The sequence below is a fragment of the Cercospora kikuchii genome (genome assembly GCF_019650295.1).
Source record: "Cercospora kikuchii DNA, contig_00001, whole genome shotgun sequence".
NCBI lineage: Eukaryota > Fungi > Ascomycota > Dothideomycetes > Mycosphaerellales > Mycosphaerellaceae > Cercospora > Cercospora kikuchii.
Window position 1 is genome coordinate 5560808 of NW_025408582.1, and position 19173 is coordinate 5579980.

Genomic DNA, 19173 nt, shown 5'->3' on the forward strand with positions numbered 1-19173 from the left:
CTCATTTCCGTGCTCTCGGCACCGGTCTCCAAGCGCTGTAACACATGTTGGTGCCTCGATAGGAGCCAGTAGATCCTCTCGTTCTACCTCTACGATCGCCATATTGGATTAAGATCAGCTCGTACTTGCGACGCACTTGGCGGCCTCAAGACCTGCAGCGCAACCGGCCAGCGATCCGAAACGTGGGCGTCTGCTACCTTTTAGCGAAGCGACGCGGAGCGACTTTGTGCAAGTTTTGTGCTCTCCCAGCAACGTTATAGGACGCCACGAGCTCTGGTATTCGTTGCACTGACGAGCCATGTGCCGCGCTACCCCAGATTTCCCGCATTCAATTGGAGTCATAATACATGTGGAGGAGTGCAGCGAGTGGAGGACAAAAACTCGCCTCGCCGTCTTCAACCAATGATTCCACACAAGACCCTGAGAATGCGAACTTGCAATGCAACATCTCAATCCTGTTGGCGACCCCGCAAAGGATTTTTGCTCATGCGTCCACTTTGCCTAGAAAGCTGTCCCTGGTATCTTGTGCTTCTCGGCGCAAATCCTATCCTACTTGGTTGGTATATACAAGACCTCTGGAGCCGGGATTGTTCTTGGGAAGTCTGGTCTGATTCGTTGGAGCTTTGGCATGTCGGGAGAGTGTCGTCCGACAGGACACGATACTGCCTGTGCGTGCAAAGGGTCACAAGGTTCCCGATGTGGAGGTACAGCACATGGGAGCTGTGGAGCGTACCAAGCACGATGAAGTCGTGTTCCCATGCGATGTTGCGGCGTGGCGGCGTCGCACTCTGTTAGTAGGGGCGCAGTGAAGATCAATCCTGCTAGGCTAGGACGGCATCCGATGGGAGGGGTGTCACGCTGGCGAGCTGAATGCGAGGAATGCGCTGTGTTGATATTTACTGCTTGCTGCCGCTCTGGTTGTTTCCAAACTTTGGATTTTCTTCGCCTTTGGCGTGCACTATTTTGTCCCTTCTGGAGTAAAGGCTCACTGAGTTGATAGTGGTCACCATGCCGTGGAAAGTAGGCAATATCTATGCCATTACGGCTGTGGCGGTGATTGGAGGTGGACTTTTTGGTAAGTCGCATATCTTTGCGAGCGAACTGATGTAAGACTACTCCAGCGCAAGTACTGACACATGCTCCAGGCTTCGACATTTCGGTTCGCTATAGAATTACTTTGCATGCCGAGACGACACAAACTGATAATTCCCAGTCTATGAGCGCCATTATCTCCACAACATCCTACCTCTGCTACTTCAACCAAGGTCCCGAAGGTCCTCCATTCAATGACAGTATCAACTGCTCCGGACCACGAGCATCGACTCAAGGAGGCATCTCCGCCGCTATGCCAGCCGGCTCCTGGGTAGGCGCATTAGTTTCTGGCTATCTCTCAGACATTCTCGGCAGGAAGAAATCCATCATGATTGGCTGCATCATTTGGGTGATCGGCTCGACCATCACCTGCGCTTCGCAAAACATTGGAATGCTCATCGTGGGCCGCATCATCAACGGTTTCTGTGTAGGGATTGAATCTGCTCAGGTCCCGGTCTATGTTAGTGAAATTGCGCCACCTTCGAAACGTGGAAGATTGGTCGCTTTCCAGCAGTGGGCGATCACTTGGGGAATTTTGATTCTCTACTACATTTCTTATGGTGCTAGTTTTGTGGGAGGACAGACTTCGACAACTTACAGCACTAGCACATTTCGAATTCCATGGGGTTTGCAGATGTTGCCTGCTGTGCTTTTGTTTGGTGCGATGTTTTTCTTGCCCGAATCTCCTCGATGGCTTGTAAGTGTTTTCTTCAGATGTTGTAGAATTCTTGCTTACGCAAAGCAGGCTCGCAAAGATCGCTGGGACGACTGCAAAGCAGTTCTCACGCTTGTTCACGGCAAAGGCAACTCAGATGCACCAATCGTCGCCCAAGAATTGTCTGACATTCGTGAAATGTGCGAGTTCGAAGCTCGCAACTCCGATGTCACTTACTGGGAGCTATTGGCACCGCGATACATTTTCCGCACACATATTGGAGTGTTCACTCAGGTATGGTGTCCACTGATGTTGCCCACTTTCTCGTGCGTCTTGCTAATCATGTGTCATAAATTTAGATCTGGTCTCAACTCACAGGAATGAACGTTATGATGTAAGCCTATCCAATTGCTAAGCTTTGATGCGCCACACTGACTTCTCAACAAGGTACTACATAACATATGTGTTCGCCATGGCCGGGTATAGTGGCAACGCAAACCTGCTTGCCAGCTCGATCCAGTACATCATCAATGTGTTGATGACTATCCCGGCTCTGATCTGGCTCGATCGTTGGGGACGACGACCTACCCTCATCGCTGGTGCAACTTTGATGATGATCTGGATGTTTACGAATGCTGGATTGCTGGCCAACTATGGACGTGTGGTTCCTGGAGGCTTAAACGGTGTTGAAGCTGTCTCCATGGAGCTCTCTGGAGCGCCGGCGAAGGCTTTGATCGCTTCGACGTATCTGTTTGTGGCGTCTTTTGCGCCGACTTGGGGTAAGGATATGCTATTTACGATATCATTTAGCCCGAAGCATTAGATGCTGACTGTACTTGCAGGTCCTGTGTCGTGGGTCTACCCTCCAGAGCTGTTTCCACTGCGTCTGCGAGGCAAGGCTGTGGCTCTGTGAGTCTCCTGTCGAAAATAGATCTGCTGGTCAAGCTGTACTGACATTTCCTAGTTCTACAAGCTCCAACTGGGCATTCAACACCGCACTTGGAGCATTTGTGCCTCCCGCCTTCGTCAACATGTAAGCTCAAACCTCTGCATTTCGCTACCACTTTTCACTAACACTCTGTCCAGCCGCTGGCAGGTCTACATCGTCTTCGGCGTGTTCAACCTCTGCATGCTCATCCATTCCGCAATCCTGTTCCCAGAAACTGCAGGCAAGACTCTCGAAGAAGTGGAATTCATGTTCGAAGATCCGAACGGCATTCCATACATCGGCAAAGCGCCGTGGAAAACTTCAGTGCAATACCATACTGCTCTCGCGATGGAGCACGGAAATCTTGAGCAGAGGAAACTGCATAAGCTCGAGCATAGTCCGGATAGGGAGGAGAAGGTTGCTGAGACTGTTGAACAGAAGGTCTAAGAATGGGGTGGTGGGTCACCGGAGATTAATACGTCCAATGCTAAACACAACGAGAATCTTGAGACACGTCGTTCCTAAGTAGGCTTCTGTGCCCGTGGTTACACATTCACTGGCTGCAGCTGATAGCCAAGCATGTGTACGTGCTAAAGACTCTCTTTCACTGTTTGGCTTTCCATACTGCTCTGACCGAGCTCATGGTCCTGATATCCAGAGAACACACTTTACATAATTGATCAATTGACACAAACAGACAGGTTGTCTGATACGGTCGCGTTCGAAGTCGGTAATCGCCAAGCAAAGCATCAATGCCCGTGAATGTGAAGATTGTAGCTGAGCGGCCTATTCATATACCTGAGTCTGATCTAAGTTAGCCCAAATTCAACTCCGCAATCTATTCCATGAAGAAAAACACAAAGACGCCTGCATGTCAAGAAAAGCTCCCCCGGCGTACTTTCAATCTCTTGGGGTCCTCAAGTTGTCCCATTACTCGGCCCGCCTGAAATCGCGCTTTCAGCTTTGCTTCTTCCTTTGTGCGATTGCTCCGCCAAGTGAAGTACCATTCTTGATAATCGTTCTGCCAGTCCAGCAAAGCTTCACGCTGGCACTTTATCTGTGACGCAGCCGCTAATCGGTTGGCGGCTTCGAACCATTTCCCTTCTGGTAGGAGTGAGCGAACGTCCAGGGACCTCTCAACAATCGGGTTGGTGGCAATGAAAGCAGCAAAGGCCATCCGTCCGCCAAACCGATCGAAGTACGGATCTTGGTCGGGATCGTATTCCTTTGGAGGGCTTTGGAGCTCCAGCCCCTCTCTCGCAGCTATGTGTTGTGGGAAGTGTAAACGACAAGGGCTTTCGTAGGGAAGGTCCATGTCATCTGCAAAAGGTGAAGAGTCTCCACCAAGTCGGCACATGCAGCCCCGGGCTCGAAAAACCATGTTGAAGATTGGAGCCCATACCATCGTGACGTGTTTCAAGTCAAATTCTCTGTCTTGATCTCGCTCTCGAGGGACGCCAAATGCAAGCGACCCTCGCTCCGACCCCATGTCTTGAGATGCCTTGCCGATTGGTGAGACAGCAACTGAGCTCCCCATTGAGCCCTTCGCGTTACGGGTTTGATTCATGTTACTCTTTTCGTGCCACTCATATATCGCGTCGATTGGTTCAGACTCGTGATGCCAGCTCTCAATTGGCTGAGAATTGAACCTGAGATCGCAATCTGTGCTTCTGAACAGTAAGCGAGGGCAAGTGGTTCGTTAACTAGAGGTTCAATGTGACATACCAGTGCCTCCAACCCGAGAAGACATCGTCTTCCAGCATTTCGCTGTTACACTTGGGACAATATTGGCCTGTAGTTCTCCATAACTGCGATGTACCGAGCGCGATGCTTATCCTAAACGTGGCTCCAGGACGAGCTACTTGATTCCAGGACTGTGGGTTCGCTGCATCAATGCTTAGACCACTGTTGCAGTCTATAAGGTAGTAATGGTGCCTGAGTAGACGTTTATGTCCAGGGTAGTCCTTCCAGATCAGGAGAAACCCGTGAAGCATCTGGGCATGGTCAGTGTGGCTACGTTGCGAATATGGAGTGCGCACCTCAAAGCTGTTCCAAAGATCGGATGGAACTGAGATCTGTTGTCCGGTTGCCAACACCACTGTCGCAACTCCTTTGAACCCACCGCCCTCCCAGGTGTATCCTAAGTCTGAGGGTATGCTACCTAGCATGGTGACGATGGCACCAATGCTAGACGCTGTTTTTTCACCACTTTTGGCGATCTCGCGAACGGAGCATTCAATCCGCTGTTGGGCATCGCTGGAATTGCTCAGCACCGTTGCCAACAGATCTGAATCAGTGGAACACTTACAAGATAACATTATCCACACACAGGCGGAAAGCCTCGACATCGTGGTGGAATTCTATATTGAGCTTTTCGAGGAGAGCATTGCTTTTCGGCATGAGTCTTATACGCTGGCCGATGCGTGCCATCTTCTCGGCAGCAGATCGCGTCTTGCCATTACATGTTATCGCTCTTGTCTCCTGGTCAAATGCTTCTAGGTGGCCTCGACAGCGACTAATGTGGTATTCCATGCATGTCTGAGAAGCTGATCCAATCTTAGTTCTTCCTGAGAGGCATGCGTCCATGATCCTGTACATCAGCGTATGTAGCTCAGCGTAATGGATCATAAGATCTTGAATCTTTGTTCGCAATTCAGATGAAGCACTGGCGAACTGATAAATTTCGAGGGCTAGGCGGTTGACAGCAATAAAGTCGCCAATGGAAAAGCCAAAAGAACCGCCATGATTGACTACCGAGCGTTGAAAGTGAGGACGGCAATTCGTGAGGCGGCAGGGAGCATTGGGATACTCATTTTATTGCAATTCTATGCCTCATCGTGCACAGCTCGGAATAACATAGTCAACCAGACGAGGCTGAGTTTGACCGGTCATGGATGGAGCTCTCGTGGCCAATCGCTTGCATTGTGGGCTGTGTTGACGCCGGGCGGTAGCATTGGTACGTTAGAGATGTCCCTCGAAGCATCGGTTGCAAGTCCCGCGTGCGGCCTCAATTGGGCTCTTGGCTGTCTTCAAAATGTTCGTTGTTCGCGAGCGCGGTGCACTTCACGCCTTTGCTTCATGCCGACCAGCGCCGCTTGTTGCCGCTACGCCACAGCCCAGCACGACTGGTCGTGGCGAAGGATCACGATCACTGACTGCAAATTTTGCACAGCCACCCACGAGCTGGCATGGCAACTTCTGGAAAACGTCGAATGTTCCCGCAGCGGCCCAGGACCGCGGTGCTGTCAGGTTGTGTGCATGAGACACTCTCCGTGATTCTCATCAATCCTTTTCGTTCTACTGATGTGGTGCATCAAAAGATCTAAGACCACTTGGAATGAGCAGCTCGGTGTCCCATTAGAAAGGGGGACAGGCTTGTGGATCATTGCCTGTCGCCGAGTCGCAGTGCTGAAAAGCGCTCAAGATGACCGCCTATGCCTGCGAGATACTTTACTTGGGTCCTCTTCTGGTTATCAACGCCCGTTGACTGAGTCTTTCCAAGCATTGCAGATACAGGTACTATCAACATTTCGATTAATAAAATCAGTATTGATCAATAGGACGAATCTGAGATATTCAGACAGATTCGAATGATGCATCGCGCTCATGCTGTAGCTAAGCAGTTAGTCAGCCGCCGAGCACAGTTTCCCACGGCAGTGGGTGCATCTCCGGTCAAAGTGCAAGTAAAGCTGCAGAGGAAAGACATATGATGTCGAATGTAGCTTTATCACAATCCAAGAGTCTAGTCTCAGGCCAGGCGATCGATGACAACGCTCCTGACCTCAACCTTCACTCACTCCGATCCATTACTGCATGTGGCTCGGCTGCATGGTCTCCGTCTGGCGGACCAGTACATTGATCACGATATCCCTCTCCGAAAGCAAAGCCACGATAGGCAAAGAGACCGCTGCAAGGCCAACTGCTGCCTTGCAACCCGAAGAAGCATTTTTAGTCTTACACGCTTCCCCAGCTTACACGTTACAGCATGTGTCACGGCTCCAACAATCGAAGGAAGCCGGAGTGGCTTACCGCAGTCTGAGTGAGACATTCCAGCCTCTTCCGAGACATCTCTCAACTCCCGACAGTGCTATGCAAATGTTGCGCAGGTATTTTTGCATATTGGAAAACATTAGAAATTTCATACTCATGTGGTATCTCATGCAAATGTGGACGTTATCTATACCATGCTTTCTGTCGTTCTCCAGAAACAAAACACTCATACGGAATAGAGAGATCCTGTCACAACTCCCTCTGCAGCAAGAAAAGAGAAACGAGCTTTCGTGACGTCCAAGGACGCCGTCGCTGTACACTGAAGTCCGAACGAATGTTGTCTTTTCTCGTTACTTCCGCTTATCCTGCAGCGAAAGTACTCTTTTTCCTCAAAGTTTCTCCGAACCACCACAGGATGAACGGCGAAGGAATGCCGACTGCAATACCGATGAATGCCAGAGTGGTATTACCCCAGCCGTATCCAAGGCCGCTGTACATCGCGCTTGCAAATAGCGGGAAACCGAAACCGCCCAGTGATCGTAAGACTGCTGTCGCGGCGATCGCAGACGCGGCATATCGCGTGTACGCATCCACGAGATAAGTCTGGCAATTCTGAAAAACAAGTTGGTTGCCAGCCGCAAAGATCGCCGTTCCAATATTTGGCACAATCCAGTGGACTCTGAATTGGGCGCTCCAGCCGTAGATCAGTAGTCCGATTGGCACCATCGCTGCACCAGGAAACATCAATGGTACGCGGAACTCGGATCTGCCGATGTCATTGTTTTTAGCCTTCAGTCTCTTGTAGATTCTGTCTGCGAATTTTGCGGCGATTTGTGTTCCGATGAGGAAGCCGAGGCCTAGTGAGATGTAGTTGAGACCGCCGATGCTGACGCTTTCATTGTATTGTGTTCGCCAGACTGCGGGGAAAGATGCGAGGACGAGGTACAGTACTCCGTATACGTAGCCGATGTAGAGAGCCAGGACTTGAACGATGGGCTGGGTGAAGAGCAGGATGAAAGGTCGCTTGAGCGCAACGCCGAGATGGTTTGCGAAACTGCGCGATGGGTTGTCGAATTCGGTGTGTAGGTCCTTGTTCTCGGTGAGCTTGATCAGTCTGCGCTTCTTCTTGGCCAGAACGGTAGCGACGTATGTTTCTTGAAGGAAGAAGAAACCGAGGATCTCAACAAAGAAGGCCATGATCGAAGTGGACCAGAACACCCATCTCCAAGTAGAATATTCTGAGACAAAACCTCCAGCAATGGGACCGATTGCTGGGCCGAGAAGAGGTGCCAGAGAGTACAGAGCCATTGCTCTACCACGTTCTGTCGGAAGCCATAGATCTGCGAGAACACCACCACCGATACCCAAAGGAGCGGAACCACCAAGACCGGCGAAGAAACGAAATGCGACAAGCTCGCCAGTATTGTTTGCAAAGCCGCAGGCCAGGTTGAAAGCGAAGTAGAAGACGTTGCTGAGCAGCAACACGATGCGTCTCCCGAAAAGTTCTGAAAGTGGTCCGAGGAACAGTGGTCCTAATGCAAAGCCGAGAATGAACACAGACAGCGAGAGTTCTGCCAAGAACATGCTGTTCATGTTGAGGTCTTGTCGTACTTGAGCCAGAGCTGGTGCGACCATGGAACTCGATACCGGCGAGATGAATGTGAAGAGCGACACTGTGATTGTAGCCGCCCATCGCTTGCGTTTTGACCAGTTCTTTGGATTCGTCGGGTCGTCTGGCCCATCCCAAGTGACTAGATTGTGATCTTTCTCGCCTTTGCCTTGCTTCTGTGAACCATTGCGCTTGACAGTACCGTTCCTGCCCATCCGTGATGCATCTCGGATGATTTGAATCTGACCAAATGTGCTGCCTTCATCGCCATCGGAGAGTGGCCAGTCGCCAGACGCTTGTTCTTCGTCCCATCCTTTGAGATCGTCCTCGAAGTTGGCTTCCTCGTCCGCCTGGTAATCGTGCACGGCACCAGCGTAGTAATCGAGATCGGACACGATCAAATGCAAGTCGACAATGCTATCGCGTGCACCACTTCTCCCTGTTCGTCCCGATCGCACTGATTTCCCTGAACGTGTCGAGATGTTCCTGTTCGCACTTTGTCCTTCGCGAAACCATTGCGGAGGAGTTCCTGTTCTCGCATCTTGCACTGCTTTAATGGGCTCAAATTCTGACGATAGCCATGGAAAGTCCTCGTTCGAAGTTCGTGGTGGCCGCAGCTTTGCTCGTTCTACCTCCTCCATTCCTCTGTTTTGCATGGCATAGGAATCATCAGTCCATCCTGAATAGCGACTGTTCCAGGACTTGACGGTCCCAACCGTCGACCTGGGAGTTTGTGACATATTGATTAGCGATTACTGCATACGAGCGAGCGAGTGTGCTGTGGAGCGTGGGAAGGACGCAAGGCGTCTTTGGCGACCAGCCAGCCGGAAGCCGTGTATATGAGAGTGGCCCCTCATGGATCGCAGGGTTGCTTCCGAAATCAAAGTCAGAACCTTCGGCGTATGACCGCCGCACGCAAGCGATCGAATCCATCATGCTGGCGCACGCTGGAAGCCTCGCCCGAAACAGAGAATATTTACTGCTATCCTGGGTGAGGTCGCAGGTCTTGGCCGCGGACGAAGTTGGGAAATGGCTTAACAGGGTTTAGCGCGGCCCGCAAAACGCTATTTACATCAGCTCCGCCGCGTTCTGACAGGCTGCGTCTTCCTCCAATCTTCCACGACCGCAGATCGCGGGGCCGATGTGCATCTCTGCGGTGGTACGGCTGCACCTCGTAGGACAGCAGCACCACCGCACGCATCCATGATGATGACACGACGTGATGAGGAGGGCCTGGGCTGAGTGAACGCAAGGAGCATCATCGAGCGTGAGGCTTGTGGAGGTCGCGTGGGCACCATGCTCTCATTGTTCTGACTGTATGCAAGGCGTTGCCCAGCTCTGTCGGGTTTGTATACTGCGACAATGTCACAGCAGCAGTCCAGGGACTCAGGATCTCCCCCTCCGACAGGCCGCATCGGACCCTCGAGAGATTGGTGGCAACGAGTCACACTGGTAGACTGGCTGCTCTGCGAGGAGTCGAATCCGTAATCTCGGTCGAATTGGCAATCAAATTTGACTGCATGCGCTCATCAAAGGCGAGCAAACTTTGAGCTGCGCTGAAACTCAGCGTCAGAGTACTGTTGTCGAAGGGCGATAACATGCTGTATACTGGCAGTACTGGACTTCGCGCTTGCTGCATCGCTCGCGGCGTTCCTCGTGGTATGCTGCACGCCGCGTGGTATAGACTCTTGCTTCGGCTGTCATGAGAACTTTGATGATGAGCGTTGGGGGATTGCATGAACCAAACTCAAAGATGTTGCAGTATTTGTCTCACGACGTGAAGTCAAGTCCAGAAGGTTGATGTCTGTTGAGAGTAGCGGTTGTGTCGACCAGCATGCCCTGAGCAGAATGCCAAGAAATTCGACCAGTAGTCCTGTGCACTGTTGACGGTGGACAAGTGAGCATGATCCCAATGCTACCGAGCAAGTTTTATCCAATGCTTCTCGTAATACACGGAAACATCGGCTGAAGTATACATGCAATCGCCGCCAACCATCGTGTTGAAGTTCACTTCGTTGTGCATGCGCACGGACCGGTCTTGGCATTTTTGAAGTAGTCTTCACGGACTGTGTGATCCGTACACCAGGCCGGGCGGCTATTGGGAAAGTGTTGGAACGTCTATCTGAGGCACAAGTGGGCAAAAATAAGGGACTAGGAGTTCGATGGTTCCCAGTGGGGTGTGAACAGCCCTCACACGCCCCAAAAAGTTCACAACTCATCGTTATGGATCAAAAAGAATGCTATTCATAGGCGGTATCCCGGGATTGAACCGGGGACCTCTCGCAGATTGTCTCAGGGTGAGCCCTAAGCGAGAATCATACCACTAGACCAACACTTTTGACCTGGTTAGCTATAGCTTGCTGGTGGAGAGCCGGAGAGCACGAACCCGCCTCAGAATTCTTAACGCAACCCTATTGGGTGTACGATGCGACAATCGGTTCTTTTGTGTATATAATGCTTCAATAAAGAGCCTGTTCAGGTAGCGAGAAATCGTCTGCCGAGAGGACTGTGATCGTGCGGAGCGAAGAGTTGTCCCGAAATGGCAGGCTTCTGGGTATCCCGAGCAGCTAAATCGAGACGGCCGACAGCTTGTGAGAAGTCTAGTCGTATTGCTCGTCTGTAATAATAAGGCACAGAGTCGATTCATCGGTTACCAGCTCCAGGCTTGGCTTGGCTTTCCGCGGGCCGTGATGAGACTTGGCAGCACTGAACAGAACCTCTGCAGATGGACATCAGCATGCGTCTTGCATCACGATATCTGCAGGGTCGGGGCCGAGTGTCTCGTGCACCAGCTTCGTTTGTGATCCTGCACACTGATGTTGTCCGAGCCGAGCACGATTGAGACCGCACGGCAGCTACGCACTCCGCGAAACACAGCCCCATAGTGCCACGACGCGCAAGGAAGCGAAGACTGAACCGTCGCATGAGGGTGGTGATTTATGTTCGTTCTGGCCGTAGAAGTCGTGGGCTGCCGGATGCAGCGGACAAGCAAGCTGGCACGAACATTGCCTCCGATCTACAACCACAGAGTCGACTGCATGTATTGTGAGAGGGCAAGACTGCTTCGTTCCCTGAGAAGATATCTGCAAAGCACAAAAAGGCACAAACTAGATCTTCGAAGAATCTAGACAAGAGGTGAATTCAGGAGACCAAGGCAACTACTGCCTATTTCAGGCCGCTTTGAGAAGACATTTGTCGTTTGGGAGCATTCCACGGAGCTCGCGCAAGGGCAACTTCAACCTTTGTCAGGAAGAATCAAAAACACCTCTCCTAGCAATACCGGGATGCGAGCTCGCCATCTGCACATCAAGAGTAGGTGAAGACGCAGTATATCAGCGCACTCCTGGCACAACTGCGGTTTTTGGCTGTGGTATTTTAGCTGGTGTGCATAGCTGAGAATATATGCCTCCACAGGGCGAATGTGGTGTTAAGGTGTGAGTGTCATACTGGGAGTCTATGGTGATGAGGTGACGTTGAAGAGCTCGTGCTTGCCTACATGCATGTCTGAGCAACGGCGCTTAGCTTGCCTCTGCCCTCACCTGCACAAATCTTCCGCCAACACATTCCAAGCACCACAGCTGTTCGTCAATTGCATTGCTTGTTCGAGCAGCTTTGTTTGGGACTTGCCACCAGCAATGACAACAGCACCGATTGATTTCTTGACGTGGACAACAATTCTGAGGCGGGTTCGTCCTCTCCGGCTCTCCGCCCTCAAGCTATCGCTAACCACGTCGAAAGCGTTGGTCTAAATTCGATGTTCACTTCTTTCTTATCTAGACAGGTTCTGACGGGCCCAGTCATATAACGTTGTCGCAGGTCGACCCATGACAGTCTGGAAGTCATCGTGGACCATTGACTGGTAACGCATTTGCCCACTCTCGCCGAGACGCATAGTTTGGACAGCACTCTCCATATACAGCCGAGTACCAGCATCTGGGATCGATTTGACGTACGGGATCAAGGACTCCGAGCCGCGAATGTTACATTTGACCTCAATGCCGGTAGCTTTTGTCACAATGCCGGCAGCTTGTGTACCAGTGACGACCTCCGGGCTGAGGTAGTAGTCGGCACCATTGTGCTTCTCAGGACCTTCGCGGAGCACTGTGGCCGCCACAGTGCCAATGTCCGCAGCTGAAACCCAGCCCAATGCGGCATCGCCCCACATAACATCGAAGGACCCTTTCTCGATGACTGATGGTTCGGTCACCAAAAGCGAATCAAGAATGACATTGGGATGCAGGTTGGTCCATGCAAGCTTAGATGCTTTGATATAGGTCTCGACCATATCGTGCCAGCCGTAGTGCGGGATCTCGTCCTGGCCCGAGCTGTAGACACCAAGATGAACAATGAATTTCACCCCAGCGGCTTCAGCCGCATCAACCAGCCTTTTGCTTTGGTACAACATGGCTGCTGTATATCCAGTGAGGAGAAAGACCCTTTCGATTCCATTCAATGCGGCCGTATACGTTTGCGGATTTTCGAGGTCCAGGACAACGGCTTCTTTTCCTTCTTGTCTCCATTGCTCGGCAACACTGGCGCGGCTAGTTGCCAATCGCACAGTGACATTCTCGTGATTTGCATCCAGCTCTTTCACGACTTGTGATCCAACTGTGCCTGATGCGCCGATGATGAGCACTTTAGCCATCGTGTTGAAGTTGAAGGTTTTGTAGAGAAGCGCAATGCACTTTTCTTGCTTTTGGATAGCATCTCGGAAAAATCATCGCAAACAAGCATCTAAGTGGAAAGAGCTGCCCCGCAAGGGACCTTGCATAAAACGATCAGTTAAATAGCTATACCCGTATCCGACTTTTGCGCTTACGACGAGGAGCGAGGCCTTACGTAAAGTTTTCATAAACGCGGCGGCAGTGCATTTGTTGAACTGACAGCAGCCCGTCAGATTTACAATAAGGTGCTATGCGATCATTGGGGCCAAGATTTCCAGATCGTTTGCTAGAGAACCAAAATTTCGGTATTAGAGTAAGACTGCAGTTTGGAGTCTATAGGCAATCGGACAGATTACGTAGCTTTGAGATGCAAAACAGTCTTGCATTTCCTCAAGACGTATAGGCGCCAAATTGTTGTGATCGCTGCTAGCTCGGCTCTGATGGTAGCCGTGGCTTATTAAGGCAACCTTGTAGGTGAGAGTGTGGAAATTGGCCTCCGTCAGTCTGCCAGTATCTCGATGTGGGTATGTCCGTCCCGAAGTTCCTCTACGTATCTACTCCGACACGCCTAAGTATAACCGGCTGCTTTGAAATCAATTGGCTCTGAATTAAAAATTGTTTGCCGAGTCTGCTGGTTCCTCCGAATCAATGTCTATTCCCATATCGGACGCAATAAGGTCCGAATTGTGCCTTGTGCAACGTTGACCATAGAAGAAATCACAATGCACCGGCAGGATCGTCGAAGATTCCCTGGCCAAACCGAGTTCTCCGATTCCGGATAAGGATCTGTACGATCTTGTTACTCGTGATTGTTTCACCGCACATCATTGCGAATTTTTGGTAAGATTGCATCTCGAAGGTTTTCCAGAACTAAGCTGCTTGGTCCACGTTAGCAGGCCTCTCGTAATCACGAATCAAGCCCTGGCATGCATAGGTGTATACTATGGAGCGGGACAAGGGTACCTAGTCTTGACCATACTGCGAGATGAGTGCTTTGTTCCATCGATCAAAACTGGTACACTGATTTGGCCGAGGACATCGACATTGGAGGCTAGGGGCGCCCAATGGCATTGCTGACACCTTGCCGGGTGACAATGTCCACTTTTTGCTCGTAAATATCGTTCTCTCTTCGAGATGCACACCTGCCGTGGTCGTAAGTGCAAAGTTTGCTGACACCACTGTCTATGTATTAGGCTTCGGCTGTGGTGAACATAAGGCTGGGAGCCATTGACTTGGCGACACAAGGACATGACGAATAACCTTGCTTACAACGATGCTGTACCTAGCGCTCCTAGTGAATCAAGGTCTTTCCACTCGTCTCAAGAATGTCAAATATTACCCCACTTATGCGCAGGTCGCTGGGCGCTTCCTAGGCTCAGGCTTCTTTCACGCTGGATATCTTGCGCTCATTAAAATCACAGACCCTGGTAGATAGCATCTTTGACTGCGCCTATAGTGGGCTTCGCTCCCATCCTAGTATCCCGCAGGAACTCCTGCCATCATGCATCGGATATGTCGTAGCCAACATGAGGTTCCACTAGTTCTATAGTTTGTTCGTCCTCAGGCGCAATGACACGGTTGCCCACCATAAAGATGATATCGATTTCCATACTTGATGCAAGATTGGATCCTTGCTGTGTTGGAGTGAAGACACGGTGCCGTATGTAGGCGGCAGACGGGGCTGTGTCACTAAAGATGGCTCAAAGACAGACTCAAAGGTATAGAGGCAGTAGTCAATGCAAGTCTGTTCGCAATCGTGCGCGATCTCGCCCGGAAGCGGCTTTCTTCCAGCCGCCTCGGCAGATCTACCGTTCGCAACTGGGAGTCGTTACAACGGTGCAGAGAAGATCCAGAACCATCCTAGCCCATCTGCGACTTATGAACTGAATCTTCATGGCTGAGTGCCATCGGATATTTGTGCTTTTGCAGCATCCATGCACGATCACCGCGCTCACGACACTATCACCTATTGTTCGACGTCATGCACGCTTGAGGCTAGTTTTGAACAGGGAATAAACTGAGCCTCAGCGAATGGCAGAACGGATACGGGAACGGATACGGAGAACAAACCGCGTAATCGAGAATGCGATACAGGACAGAGGCGGATTCCAAATCGCCGCTGAAGGATTAAACACCAGCTACTACATGGCGCAGGCACCTCATATATCTCTTCCAAGATAGTCGCCATCTCTGGTAATGCCATTCTCTACTGCTATCTCGTCTGGAAACACTGGCCGACATGCACGCCCTTCTCATGACTTTAGCATCTTTCCCATTGCTCGTCGTGGGCTATCCGGATCTTTTGTTCTCTCGTGAGGGCCCAAGAGAAGTCTACCATCCGGACATCGAGGCGCATAGGCCCGCTCTCCACCCAAATCACCTCACCTGGCAGCCGCCCGGTGAATGCGATGGTATGCGTACAAAAGAACATACTTTCTTTCAAGGCCCGGCTGATGAAGCGCAGTACGCTCTCCTTGCCCAACTCTGAACACTCTGGCGAACCATGGCTTCGTCCCGCACGACGGGCGCAACATAACTCTCGATGTTTTGACGAAAGCCTTCAAAGACGTCTTGAACATTGCCCCTTCGCTCACACAGGGAGCGTTCTCACGCGCCGTACCTGTCAACCCCATGTTCAATGCCGACGTAAACATATCTCTGCACCTTCTGCTGTTTCTCAACGCCGAGCTAACATCGTACCAGTTCCTCGACCTCGACATGCTCCACGTACACAATTTCATTGAACACGATGGTTCTCTTTCGCGGAAGGACGCAGTGTTCGACCGGACGAATTCGTTTGACAACGATACTTTCAACAATTTGCTGTCCTATTTTGGAAACGAAACACAGATCACGATCGAGTCGATGGCCAATGCAAGAGCCCGACACGCTCTTGAAATGAGCGAAGAGAATGATTTGTTCGCGATCACATGGAGTCAGGTTCCTGTCATCCTGGGCGAGAATGCTATGATGCTGCTGGTGTGGAACGAAGACACCACGGGAACACCAGAAGATCCTGTCGCGAATAGGGCGTACTACGAGTACTTTTTCAGTAAGTCTACACCTCGATGTTTCGCACATGACCTCCATCCTTACCATCGAGCTCTACGCTTACGAACGTCGTCAGGGAATCAAAGGCTACCAATCGAACTTGGATGGTCACCAGTCGACACTGAAATCACTGAAGAAGCAGCAGGAAAAATCGTTGCAAAATTGCAAGAGACGAGCCCAGCGGGCGTTCCATTGGCTTTCAATCCTCAACTGGCTGTGCAGTCTGAAGATTAGTCAATCACACGTGTGCTTACTTCCAGTTTCCGGGTTCACCCAAAACCCTGGTCTCTGCACTTGGCAGTTGAGTAGTTCGAGGCTTAGACCGCCATGATCGGGGTGGCGCACCTCTTGTTCATGCTGGTTCCCTTCCAAATCTCTCCTACTTGCTCAATCTTCAAGCCCAATCTCACCTTCTGTATACTTCTCACGTAAACGCAGTCGCTCATCTATCCCGGCCGTTTACCGATTATCGCACCTCCCAGATACACAATGCCAGTCAGGCGGTCGCACAAGAAGTCACGCTACGGATGCGATCAATGCAGACAAGGGCGGGTAAAATGCGATGAGGCGGTCCCTCGATGCTCGAGATGTATCGGTCGCGGGCTACCATGCTCATATGGGAAGCGGCTTGCGATGCTCAAGCGACTGGAGGAGCATTCGATGCAGATGGTCGTGCCCTCTGCATCAGCCAATATGGAGAGCAGTATTACCACGATCCCTTGCATAGCAGCAACTGTCAACAGGAATCGCTCAATCCCCACAATGGTGGGATCTCCAGCGGCAATCATAAGACGCCGCGAACTGCGGCTCATGCATCACTGGTCTCGAATCACGTGCGACAGCTTTTCTCGCGAGATTAGCAGCCCTGTGAAAGATCACATCATTGAAATCGCATTACAACACGAGTATCTCCTGGAAGCGGTCTTTGCACTCACAGCAGCACAAATTGCTAGCTCACCCGAGCGTTCCGATATAGTCCATGAGTATACCGACGTCGCACGGGACTATCAACACAGGGCTGTCGGTGGCCTGAGAAGAGCGCTCGATACACTCTCTCCGGCGACATGCGACGCCATCTTCATATCGTCCACAATTCTTCTGATTTGCACCATCGTGTCGCCTTTTCTTGGGGATGACCACCATCAGAGCTTCCAAACCACAACGGACGCGATGCTGGAACTAAGCAGCTTTCTCCACGGGCTTACATCTGTTCTCGCTGTGAGTCGAGATTGGATTATACAAGGTCCCATGGCCAGCATGCTTGATGCAGATTGCCCAATTGCCTCAAAACCGTTCCAGCTTCCCTTCATGGAGGACTTGCGGCATGCGAATACGGAGAAGGATGGAGAAATACGCGCTGTTCTCGCACATGCGATTGATTCGCTTGAGACTTCTGTACAGGGAATCAGGTTTATCATTCCGTGGGTTATCAGAGTCCGACCTAAATTCTTTCAGCTCTTGAGAGAAGGAGATGATCTCGCACTTGTGATTTTCATGCAATGGGGTGTGCTGCTGGATCGGATGCGTGGTATGTGGTGGGCTGAGTTTTCTGCACGCGGTCTGGTGGACCAGGTATCGAAACTGATACTTGTCGCGAATGACAGGTGGGCGTATGTGGCGGATTGGAGTCGATCTCGTGTCGGTTTGTGTTCGCAGGAGTTTCAAGCAAATGAATGAGCAGGCCAGCCAGACTGGGCAAGCCTATCAAAGTCGATGTTCTTTGTTTGGATTGATGGCGCGGTTCGCATATTTCGTATATGTGACTAGATGAGACATAGTATAGCTTCGCCTCGTTCAGACGATATAGCTACGCACTCATTCTTGTAGTATTAGCATGCCCGTTCCCGTTCTCGTTCTTTGCCGTATAATTTCTTGGCAATATTCTAGCTGTGCAGGGGTGAGCTAAGGAACGCGACGGGTTTCATTGCGCCCTGGCAGGGCAGCGTACTCGTTCATAACTTGCATAGCCTTAAGGATTGTCCGCACAGCCGGCAACCATTGGTATTTCATACAGCACAAGTATCTTCAATTCCAAAATGTACAACATCCCAATCTTCTACTGCTTCCCAGTCCTAGCTCTGTCTTCTGCATCTCTCGCGTCGTCCTCTGGAACGATACACGGATTCCGAATTACCTTTCTCAATACCTCACTGCATCACAATGGCCGAAGAAGATACCCTCTACGATTATGTACCCTCTGTAGCTGCAGCGGGAATTTTCGTCGCCATTTTCGCGATCTTGGGTTTGATTCATTTCTACCAAACCATCAGGACTCGCACCTGGTTCTGCGTCCCTTTTGGTCTGGGAGCTGTCCGTAAGTATAACTTTAAGATCATGTTGCCAACTTCAACCACAGTCTTCCATTTCGATCGGCCATTTCGTAACACAACGCCATGATGCTGACATCTCCCAGTGGAGGCCATCGGCTACCTCTGCCGTGGCCTCGGAAAGTCCAACCCGGATAGCCTGATACTGTACATCATCCAAACGCTTTTCATCCTGCTGGCTCCAATTCTGTTCGCTGCGTCGGTCTACATGTTCCTGGCCCGCATCATGCGAGCAACGAACGCCACCCACCATTCGATCATTCGCATCAACTGGGTCACGAAGATCTTCGTCGGCGGAGACATACTTTGCTTCGTAGTTCAGGGCGCCGGAGGAGGTATCCTTGCTGGAGGTGATAGCCAATCGTCTCAGGATCTTGGAAAAGGCGTCATTCTTGCAGGTCTATGCTTGCAGATGGTGATCTTTGGGTTCTTTATGGTTGTTGCTGCGATTTGGCAGAAACGAATGAGAGGATCCAGGGAGGGGGAGCTGACATCGTTCAATTGGTTGATCTACCTGCAAATGCTGTACGTGGTCAGCGTACTCATCACACTAAGAAACCTGTTCAGGGTCATCGAGTATGCAATGGGTCGTAAGTTGTGTCAAAGATTTTCTTAGGGTTTAGGGTACTGACAAATCATAGCTGACGGATACCTTCTCGTGAACGAATGGCCTATTTACGTTTTCGACGCTTTCTTGATGGCTATCGTGCTGGTCATCTGCACCAGGTGGTATGTTGCTGATGCGATGAGGAAGGCGCAGAATGGAGGTAAAGACGACGAAGGCAATAACATGGAGATGTTGACACAGTCGGATGCCGGCGCCTGCTAGTGGACAGGTTTTGAAACTTTCATCCTGT

The 19173-nt window shown here is 51.0% G+C and overlaps 6 protein-coding genes across 6 annotated transcripts; 3 read left to right on the forward strand and 3 right to left on the reverse strand.

Moving 5' to 3' along the window:
* Window positions 1-1008: 1008 nt before the first annotated feature.
* On the forward strand, window positions 1009-3122 carry CKM354_000215500 (uncharacterized protein; the record flags this gene model as incomplete). Its single annotated transcript, XM_044797303.1, has 9 exons — window positions 1009-1075; window positions 1146-1159; window positions 1214-1789; window positions 1838-2041; window positions 2107-2141; window positions 2195-2526; window positions 2590-2656; window positions 2712-2780; window positions 2834-3122. The coding sequence occupies 9 exons, from the start codon at window positions 1009-1011 to the stop codon at window positions 3120-3122; spliced, it is 1653 nt and encodes a 550-aa protein (XP_044653238.1).
* A 427-nt stretch (window positions 3123-3549) lies between these two features.
* Window positions 3550-5105, reverse strand: CKM354_000215600 (uncharacterized protein; the record flags this gene model as incomplete). Its single annotated transcript, XM_044797304.1, has 4 exons — window positions 3550-4324; window positions 4401-4669; window positions 4715-4931; window positions 4984-5105. The coding sequence occupies 4 exons, from the start codon at window positions 5103-5105 to the stop codon at window positions 3550-3552; spliced, it is 1383 nt and encodes a 460-aa protein (XP_044653239.1).
* Window positions 5106-7025: 1920 nt separating this feature from the next.
* Window positions 7026-9014, reverse strand: CKM354_000215700 (uncharacterized protein; the record flags this gene model as incomplete). The annotated part of the gene is made up of 1 exon (XM_044797305.1): window positions 7026-9014. One exon carries the CDS (start codon window positions 9012-9014, stop codon window positions 7026-7028), a length of 1989 nt encoding a protein of 662 aa, XP_044653240.1.
* A 3029-nt stretch (window positions 9015-12043) lies between these two features.
* CKM354_000215800 (uncharacterized protein) lies at window positions 12044-12919 on the reverse strand (the record flags this gene model as incomplete). Its single annotated transcript, XM_044797306.1, has 1 exon — window positions 12044-12919. The coding sequence occupies one exon, from the start codon at window positions 12917-12919 to the stop codon at window positions 12044-12046; it is 876 nt and encodes a 291-aa protein (XP_044653241.1).
* Window positions 12920-15177: 2258 nt separating this feature from the next.
* CKM354_000215900 (uncharacterized protein) lies at window positions 15178-16223 on the forward strand (the record flags this gene model as incomplete). The annotated part of the gene is made up of 4 exons (XM_044797307.1): window positions 15178-15349; window positions 15403-15584; window positions 15642-15990; window positions 16066-16223. The coding sequence occupies 4 exons, from the start codon at window positions 15178-15180 to the stop codon at window positions 16221-16223; spliced, it is 861 nt and encodes a 286-aa protein (XP_044653242.1).
* Window positions 16224-18149: 1926 nt separating this feature from the next.
* CKM354_000216000 (uncharacterized protein) lies at window positions 18150-19145 on the forward strand (the record flags this gene model as incomplete). The annotated part of the gene is made up of 3 exons (XM_044797308.1): window positions 18150-18303; window positions 18403-18906; window positions 18958-19145. The coding sequence occupies 3 exons, from the start codon at window positions 18150-18152 to the stop codon at window positions 19143-19145; spliced, it is 846 nt and encodes a 281-aa protein (XP_044653243.1).
* Between the last annotated feature and the right edge of the window lie 28 nt (window positions 19146-19173).